The sequence below is a fragment of the Palaemon carinicauda genome, chromosome 2 (genome assembly GCF_036898095.1).
Source record: "Palaemon carinicauda isolate YSFRI2023 chromosome 2, ASM3689809v2, whole genome shotgun sequence".
Taxonomy (NCBI): Eukaryota; Metazoa; Arthropoda; class Malacostraca; order Decapoda; family Palaemonidae; genus Palaemon; species Palaemon carinicauda.
In genome coordinates, this window is record NC_090726.1 from 29,259,364 (window position 1) to 29,269,919 (window position 10,556).

Below are 10,556 nucleotides of genomic sequence, written 5' to 3' on the forward strand. Positions count from 1 at the left end.
TGTCGGAAATCATAAATCATCTAAGATACAGGTCACACTATCTTACGCTTCAGAATTCAAATGATTTTTAGTCCTGGAAGACAAAAATTCTTATGGCAGATCATCTTAAGAAAAATTCACGGCAAAAAAAAATAAAAACAGATGGAACTATTTCATTTTTTCTCAGCAAATGAATTTTTTTTTGCATAAATATGAAAGTATTGTTTGGTATCTTTTGAATAAACAATGCAAAATATTTTTAACTTTTAACTTGAGGAAATTTCATCATGTTTATATTATAAAAGAAAAAAATATATATTCCAATTATTCCCTAAGTAATGAAAGTACTGAAAGGCTGAGCACATACAGTGGAAACTTTTTTTCCAAATATTTTCTCTTGCAAATGTTTATATTTTTTTTATTTCAAACAACTTCTCTTTAAACCTCGAGAAGTCTTATTATCGAAAGTTAATTAGGTTTTATACATTCTATATTCAAGGAGGAGTATGAAATATATGAGTATTGCTTCTTAATTGGATTAAGTAAAAAACGGAAAAATCTGCGTCGAAAATATTCGAAGAAAGGTACACGCTAAGCCTTTGGACACGATGGATACAAGGAAAGAACTATGAAGAAGCACATTTTTCGAACCTTGCGTTTGAAACTAGATTCGTAAGTTTCATTGATTTTACAGTAGACAGGACACATTAGGAAACTTCATTGAGAAGCAATACATTTTTCCCACTGTATACGTTGAGAGTATCCACTGGAAAAGATTAATCAAGCGAGCAGTAAGAAAGACATGTTTATCGTCCATGAATAAACATATTTTTCGAACCTTTCATTTGAAACTAGATTCATTTGTTTCATTCATATGACTAAACAAGACACACTCGGAAACTTCATTAAGATTAAATGATTAAGAGAAGCGATACATTTTTCCACTATACGTTGAGAGTGTCTAATGGAAAAGATTAATCAATTGAGCAATACGAAAGACATGTTTATCATCTATTACGTCAGTCATTGTAACAACTAAGCGTTTCAGTTGATAGGCCGAAGTTCAGCCGGAGATAAGTAAGACTGGGTGGCCGTTTCTCTCGTCCGCTTTGTGACTACATTATCCACTTAACCGTCCGTCTAGGCAACACGTCCGCTACAACTGGCCTTCATCCGTCATGTCTGGTAAGACCAAAATTAGCTTTATCTCCTGATTTTACAAATTCAGAACTTGATTTCAATTCTCAAGAAGAATCTGGTGAAACTCCTACTCTTTGGTGAGCTGTCTTTTAAAGAGAAATTATATATGAAACTGTATAACACTAAATTTTTCATTTTTCTTTTTGTTTTAGTGTAAAACATATATAGGCCTACTATTCTTTTTGTTGATTATTCTGCATCTCAATGAAAATTCCCTTAAGATTGTTATTTATCATGCCAAATGTTTGTTAATGGAAAACTGTTTTAGGAAATTTAATGCACTTTCCGGACAATCGCCGAAGGCTTTGGTTTTTAACATACACATATATTACATATCTATATATACAATATATGCATATACATATGTTTATATATATATATATATATATATGTGTATGTGTGTATAAATATGCATATATATGCGTGTTTATATACACACACACACATATATATATATATATATATATATATATATATATATATATATGTGTGTGTGTGTATGTGTGTGTGTGTATATATTTACACATATATGTATGTATATATATACATATATATATATATATATATGTATATATATATATATATATGTATATATATATATATATACATATATATATGTATATATATATATATATATATATACATATATATGTATATATATACTTATACATTTGTCAGTATGGATGTGTATGTGTGTGCATACATACATAAGTACAGAGAAAGCTCCTTACTCACATAAATGCTTCTCACCTTTATTGCTTATTCTTTAAGATTTTCTCCAGTCAGTGATATTTACTGTGCATAGGTCAAACATTTATCAAAAGATGTTCCCATTTCTTCTCCTATTCTTTCACCATTGTCCTGCCTTCTATAGTTATAGTTTACTTTATTTATTTTTCATTTCCTTTTCTATTTTCTCTCGCGAGAAGTTTGAATTTTACAGTATCCAAACACAGCTGAAAATCGTTTGTCTTTTGTTTCACACCATTTTGGGAATTTCGTGGTTCCTCGTCCTTGTTATTTCCCGAATCTTTATAATCAGGAATATTCAATTTATCTCAGCATGTTTAATTTTCTATAAAAACCCCCATTTTCAAAATTCATTATGAAAAAAACATTCTTAAATGACAAATCTTTCCACTTTATTGTTTAATAATTTTATCTTTTTCTTTGTAAATGAAAACAGTAACTAGAACATATTCTTATGATTAGTATTTGCTTTGACAGTCTTCCATGAATTCTGTCTCTAATTAAAAACTACCAGTGTTTATTTTGTACCACACGTGTTTCATACACGCTTATACACTGTAATGCTATTACTTTTTATCTCTCTCTCTCTCTCTCTCTCTCTCTCTCTCTCTCTCTCACACTAAAAAGAAAGGTATTTAATGAAATGATCTCACCAGTTTTAACATTTGCATTATATTATTATTATTATTATTATTATTACAAGCTAAGCTATAACCCTAGTTTGAAAGCAGGATGCTTAGAGTAAAGCCAAAGGGCTCCAACAGAGAAAAATAGCCTAGTGAGGAAAGGAAATAAGGAGATAAATAAACTACAAGAGAAGTAATAAGCAATCAAAGTAAATTACTTTAAGAACAGTAACAACATTAAATTAGGTCTTTCATACATAAACTATAAACATATAAAAAACAAAAGGAAGAAAAATAAGAACAGCGTGTCCTAGTGTACCCTCAAGCAAGAGTTTCCTTCATATAGAAGAGTTGCTTACCATAGCTAAAGAGTCTCTTTTACCCTTACCAAGAGGAAAGTAGCCGCAGAACAATTACATTGTAGTAGTTACCCCCTTGAGCAAAGAAAATTTGTTTGGTAATCTCTGTGTTGTCATTTGTATGAGGGCAGAGGAGACTGTGGAAAGAATAGTCCAGACTATTCGGTGTACTCTGTGTAGACAAAGACAAAATAAGCCGTAACCATAGAAATGGACCCAATGTAGTACTGTCTGGCAAGTCAAAGACCAAATAACTCTCTAGTAGTAGTATTTCAACGGGTACCTGGTCCCCTGGCCAACCTACTACCTTAGGAGACTAGCCAGTTGCTACGTATTGGTTAATCAACTAAAACGTAGTTAGTCACCAAACCAATACTTTAACATGATAATGATGAAGTAAAGCAGAAAAAATAACGAAACAGATCAACTGATGTTTATAGTTTAAATGGAAAGGAAAACTAATTGACTACATTTTTTCAGCCAGGAGCATAATAATATTTACAAAATTGTACGATGGAACAATACGCTAGCTATAGTTACTCCACAAATCTACAGTTAATTTCATAACATCTCGTTTTTATAAGACGCTATAGTTAATTCTGAAAGCTACGAAGGTTAACCAAGGCTAATGTTCGTCCGGAAAGCTATGGTTAATTCGGAAAGCTATGGTCAATTCATAAAGCTATACTTAATCCAAAATTCTATTGTTAATCCAAGAAGCTATGCACATTCCATAACGTTATATATTTAGAAAAAAAAATTTAATTTTGATCTAAAATTCTTCGTAAAAAAATACGATCCTCAGCCATTGTTATTATCTTTTACGGGTTGGTGACCGTAATATTTAAATGCGTGGAAAAATTTATTCCAGGATTTTTACGGGAGTTTTTTTGCGGCAAATTATTAACAACATAGGTTATCAATAGACCTAAAGCTAATTCATAAAAATATGTTTAATCCGAAAAAAAGATATGGTTAATCATGATAGGTGAGGTAACCTAAAAAGGTAGTTTATAGATTATCTAAAAAGTCAAAGTAATCTGGAAAAGGTGCTTCGATAAAAGATCCAATGAATTTGTTTAAAATGATTCTGATGAATTCTAAGAAAGAAATAAAACATGACCAGTAGAGCAAAAGCCAAGACATTCTCTCTCTCTCTCTCTCTCTCTCTCTCTCTCTCTCTTGCTATTAATGTTGTACCGCACGTGTTTCATACACGCTTATACACTGTAATGCTATTACTCTCTCTCTCTCTCTCTCTCTCTCTCTCTCTCTCTCTCTACATTTAATGTTGTACCGCACATGCTTCATACACGCTTATACACTGTAATGCTATTACTTCTCTCTCTCTCTCTCTCTCTCTCTCTCTCTCTCTCTCTTGCATTTAATTACAGTAGAAAAAGTTTATTGAATTCTATGAGAGAAATATAACATGACCAGTAGAGCAAAAGCCAAGATCTCTCTCTCTCTCTCTCTCTCTCTCTCTCTCTCTCTCTCTCCTAGAAGGGAATGTTTTCTTAGTATCATAAGAGTTGTTTTTTTCTTATTTCACGAGATGTTATGATTGGGTGAAAAGTGTCCACGTATGCACAAATGCAGGAAGCAGAATAAGTTATCTTGCCTCGGGCAGCCGGAGAGAGCGAGTTGTTGAAAAAGCTGTCAATATTAGCCGGCGAAACGGACGTGGTTTTGATTGACAAGATTAGTCATGACAGGAGAGACCTTGAACTTACATATATCTCCAAAAGAAATGAGAGAGAGAGAGAGAGAGAGAGAGAGAGAGAGAGAGAGAGGGCTTAACATGCGTGATAAAGTTAATAAAACCTACAGTATAAATTCCTTTCTTACCATATACAAGATTCGTTGGATTACCGTGTAACAGATATCTGGCAATTAGGCGAATCAACCTGAACTCAATATCGACCTTATTGTAAGGAGGCTACAAGGACTAATCTCGCTTACAACTGGATCCCATTTCTTTACAAATTGTTACGTTCATGACTCACACCTCTCACTGATAAGACGCCGAAACAAAACGAATCAAAGATAAATAAAAGCCGATTCTCTATCGCAGGACACGGAGTGAGATAAGACTAGTCTTATCAAAGGAAGTCAGTTTGACTAATAAAAAAAGATTACCACATTCGAAGCTTTTCCATATTAATTCAGGGCAAATATTCCTCTTTTTTCTTGAATCCATCTGCAAATACTATTGTTATTATCATCATCATCATCATCATCATTATTATTATTATTATTATTATTATTATTAGTAGTAGTAGTATTAGTATTATTAATATAAGCCCATGGGCTCCAGCAAGCAAAATAGCCTGGCAGTGAGGAAAGGAAACGAGAAAATAAACAAAATACAGGAGAAGTAATTAACGTTTAAAATAAAACATTTCTGGTTTTGACCATTAAGATTTTTATACGCCAATGTATAACTACTATTTTTAGTAACGGTTCAAAGTTTCGACAAAAATTATTTGTTTATTTTTCCATTTTGAAATGATGTACGGTTGGATACAAAACATTCCTGATACATCTTGCTTTGAAGAAGTGCACCCAGTCATACCATTACTGGGGGCGAGTTCCTGTATCTAGCCCCACTCACCACCTCTGCCAGCTCTTCCTACACTATCTGTTTGCTTACTTAACATGAATAACAGTCATAGGGTGCACTTCTTCGAAGCAAGGTGTGCCAAGGACTCCTGTGTCCAACTGTACTTATTCAACAATACTGTCATGATTACTAGTAATGACACAAAATAGTTACTGACATACTTATCGGATGGGATCCATTCTATTTACAGACAAATGTATTCGACAAAGCATCAAAAAATCCTTTATTCTGGAATTTTCATAAAAATTAATCTAATTAAAAATTCCATCAGTTACCAATTACATCTCTGTATTACTTTTTAAAAATGCAATATTTACAAACAAGTTAATTATGATTCGGTACCTTTTCATTAAAAATCCTTAAATACCTCAATTAGATTACTTCTTTGGCCTCATTGAAATCACTAATACTCTGTTGCTAAACAATTCATTGTTACTTTCCCTTTGCACGAAGCTTCTGGACATGTTTTGCTCCTTAAAATGACATTTTAGAGACAGCAAACCTCTGGCATAGCTGCTAGTCTTGTAGGAATCTTTTGATATTTGAAGAGATATAATCCTAAACAAACGAAAAAATACCTAAATTTAATCAAATGCAAATCATGACGTTGTCGAAGGTAAATGATGCTGGCTGTCAAATTGCTCATAATTTTGATAACTATTAACTAAATGAAATAATTCCTTGTAACTGTATCAATGGCTACCAGTAAACAATTATCTATACAAAAAGTATATTACCACTCTTTTATATTTATGTTCTATGTTTTTCTTAGATTTTTGTTGTTTTGAACTTCAAATTATCAATTAGAATAATCAATTATCTGAAATGTTCTAACTTACAGTTTTTTAGGTCTACAACTTGAATAGTTTTCAGAGTAATAATGACTAGACTCGATGTGATAACATTTATAAAAAAAAAAGTAAAAAGATTTAATAATATGGATGGCTTACAAAAATATAATTCTATTACATATCTAAAGAAAATGTAAACCTTTTACAAAAATATCACCTAGTGTAAGAAAGCGGTATCAAACAGGTTCTACTTTACATATTTTACATAATCAAAGTTTTACATCTCAATCAACACTCGCCTGTGCTGAATCTGGAGAAATCTCAAAATTATTATTATTATTATTATTATTATTATTATTACTGTCCAAGCTACAACCCTAGTTGGAAAAGCAAAGTGCTATAAGCCCAGGGGCTCCAACAGGGAAAAATAGCCCAGTGAGGAAAGAAAATAAGGAAATAAATAAATGAAGAGAATAAATTAACAATAAATCAATCTAAAAAAAAGTAACAACGTCAAAACAGATATGTCATATATAAACTATTAACAACGTCAAAAAAAAAATATGTCATATATAAACTATAAAAAGACTCATGTCCGCCTGGTCAACAAAAAAGCATTTGCTCCAACTTTGAACTTTTGAAGTTCTACTGATTCAAAAGTACCATATTCAATTAAAGAAATACAAAAGACGCTTAGGTGCTGCTATAGGCAGAGCACGAGACCAAATTATACAATTGGTATCGATCAAAAGATTCAAACACAACTTAATATCATTAACAGAAAATTATGTAAAAATTTAGGCTTTGTAATAGACTGAGTGATAAAACAGCGACTGTACGAAGTCCTTAACACTCCGTTTCTTTAAAGCAATTCACATAATAAATAGTACTGTACTATGCTTACACAGTTATATTGACACTTTATAAACAAAAGGAATTCAAACTTAGAAATTATACTATGTTTAGACAGTTATATCAACACTAGAGTAATTCAAACACAATAAAGTTAATCATTGAGATCAGAGACGTATCAGGGAGCGAAGGTATCAGTAGCCGGAAGTTAACTTAACTTTAGAGGATGTTGATCATGTACACTGATCAGAGCGGTGTGTCTCCGCAATGTTGTTGTTGTTGTTGTTTATCGCCGCACCTTATGGCACAAGTCATCATGAAAGATAAATGCAAATTCATACAGACAAGCCTTGTCATAGTCTAGCTGAATGAGAAACTTTTGGATGTTGTTGGATGTATTTTGAGAAAGAACCTAAAATGCAGTTGCAATCAAGACATCATGTCAGAGATTTCGAGGGTTGTTGTGGCCTGGTTGGTAACGTCTCTGCCTGGTGATTGCCAGGCAAGGGTTCGACTCCTGCTCAGACTTGTTAGTTCCTTTGGTGTCTGCAACCATCCTTGTGAGCTAAGAATGGTGGGTTTGGGGGAGCCTATAGGTCTATCTGTTGAGTCATCAGCAGCCATTGCCTGGCCCTCCTTGGTCCTAGCTTCGGTGGAGAGGGGCCTTGGGCGCTGATCATACATGTTCAGTCTCTAGGGCATTGTCCTGCTTGATAGGGCAATGTCACTGTCCCTTGCCTCTGCCATTCATGAGCAGCCTTTAGACCTTTAAATCAGTCGAACATAACCAAACCAGTTGAGATTCTGAATCCTTTCTTGTCCAGTGCATCACACGGAAGACTGCGGCTCGACACGACGCTACACGTTCCGACGCATCAAGACGACAACGATTCGCTTCCAAGTGAAGGCTGTGCACGATGTTGCCATCTGCCTCTCTACTGACGACGAAGAGGAGCCCGAGGATATGTACGAGATCTTCATTGGCTGCTGGGAGGACGGAAATTACTCAGGCATCAGGCGCCATAAGCATGACGATGTCTGCAGAGTCGAGACGCCAGGTATCTTGAGCGATGACGAATTCAGGAGCTTTTGGATCAAGATCCAACGTGGCGTCGTCAAGGTTCGCAGCATTAGCCACTCTCTATGGTCTGATGTCAGGGCAATGTACTGGCAACTGAATTCAAGTATCATACTGAACCTTTGTGGCTATAATGTTATTTGGCACCTTTGCTGTCTAGTAATATTATTATGCTTGTATTGCATACAAGAGAGCAATAAACTTGAGCAATACTTTCATAGAGATGAAGTTTGCAGAGTGGTGCTTTCCAAAGATTTATTTTTCAATTGTGGATGCTATTTGATTGTCGAGGTTCCACCTATACAACAACCTCATGGTTTGACAAATTTACATAGATATAATTTTTCAACACTAGTAGATAGTCAACAAAATGAACTTTTAAGGAATTTTCTATAAATATCTTTATGAATAGCATAAAATAGATATGTTTCATTTCACGAAAAGAAATATGAAATTCATAGATACATATTGATTTCTGTCTCTAGATACATATTGTTTATGTCAAATTAGGAACAAGTAAAATGGTTTTTTTTTCTTTTTTTTCAGGTGGAAATCTTGAATGAGCCTTTGTTTAAAATTTCATGGAAATCTTTTAAGACAAGAAGGATAAATATCTTCATATTCCAATAAAGAAAGGGTTACTTCTGCCCTAAAATTCAGCGTGGCTCTAGATTAGTCGATTATATTTTCTTATTTATTTGCTATTGTATAAAGGAAATATTCATCTTTAGTTGAAAATATTTCTGTTGTTTCTTTACTTGTAAGATACAAGAAAAAAAAAAACATAAAAGCGCTCAAACCTTCACGAATATCACAATACCAAAGGCAGGCATCCACAAAAACCAGTTTGAAAAGCAACACTAATTTAAAGGATTTCATCTCAGGATGTATATAAATGCTAGCTCTCCATGAAAATATAATGTAAAGCATCCAGCAAAGTCAAATTGGTATTTGGAATACTATTTTACCCATCCGGACCTGTTACCAACAGCTAAAGCAGTCTCCTTCTCTTTAGGTTGGAAGGAGGGGCGAGAAGCATGCTTTCATGTCCTACACTGACCCAGAGTCATTGCTTCACGTCACTTGGTATGGATTTTCGACTGGATGGGGCGCCGAAGGAGACTGGATTTTCCCTGGTAGGATAATTGATAAATAGTCCTACTCTTGTCAACAATTTGTTCGGCACTAGAGTTCCGTCACTAGATTTTAAATTATTGATAGTTGTAATTTTCCCGATCTTCTAAATGTGACAGGTCTCGTTGTTGCATATTTTGGGGAACCGTTCGCTCTGGACAAAAGAAGCTATTTGTGTTTACTAGTAATCAGCACTATCTTGTGAGCTTATTTCAGTGGTGTTCCTATCCTGGCATGTTAATCTTTTTAGCAAACTGCATCAAGATTATGCAGAACAATTTGGTCAAGAAAACTACTTATAAACTAAGCTTAAAAGGTTCAGATCGAACGCTCCTTGAGAAAGGCGAATGAGATAACTAATGATTAATGGAGTCTATAAGGGAAAACCAGACATAAATTTTATAGCAAATACTAATCCTCTGAATCCATTGCATATAAAAAAAAAACAGTTCCGATTAAAACGAGAACATCTGCAAGTTCTGATTGTTTATATTTCGGCAGATGAGGACGACAGCTCATCTTCCTCTTCTTCTGCCATGTCGTCATCGGATTCAGAGGCTGAGGATATCAACAATCTCGAAGATAGACGTAAGGCTTGATTGATATGGAGTTCTTACTTTACTTTAAAGGAATGAAAGAATGCTATCTGACTCCTCGTCAATTGGATATAAATTCCAAGCTCGGGTTTTGTTGAAATTTTCTTTATTTTCCTGTTTTGGGGATCTATCTATTTTATTATTTTCTATTACCCAGATTCTTTGGAGAAAACCAATTTATTTTTCTCTCAAAATTAGAGATCCATAGCAAAGTTAGGAGAAAACTATGACAATGATGATACTAACACTGGTTTTGAACATGAGAAAGGATACATTTTTGGCAGGTCTACTGGTGTTTATTTCGAGGAAGAAAATAAAATTCTGGTTCTTGTGGCATTCTAGAGTGAAAACATATTTTCTTCCCTCCCGGAGTGTAAAAACCATCAAGAAGCTGTTGTAGTTATTAGATGTATTCTCTTGAATTCAAGTTTATCATCTTATCTCTCTCTCTCTCTCTCTCTCTCTCTCTCTCTCTCTCTATATATATATATATATATATATATATAATTTTTATTATTATTAATACTTGCTAGGCTACAACTTGTTGGAAAAGCAGAATGCTATAAGC

The 10,556-nt window shown here is 33.7% G+C and overlaps 1 protein-coding gene across 1 annotated transcript in view; it reads left to right on the plus strand.

Moving 5' to 3' along the window:
• Positions 1-1,008: 1,008 nt before the first annotated feature.
• Positions 1,009-10,556, plus strand: part of LOC137623338 (uncharacterized) — a 16,650-nt gene continuing 7,102 nt past the window's right edge. Inside the window, exons 1-4 of the mRNA XM_068354150.1 lie at positions 1,009-1,164; positions 8,005-8,300; positions 9,274-9,394; positions 9,894-9,980. Coding sequence (XP_068210251.1) covers positions 1,158-1,164; positions 8,005-8,300; positions 9,274-9,394; positions 9,894-9,980 — 511 coding nt within the window. The 5' untranslated portion in view covers positions 1,009-1,157. The remainder of the gene's footprint in view (positions 1,165-8,004; positions 8,301-9,273; positions 9,395-9,893; positions 9,981-10,556) is intronic.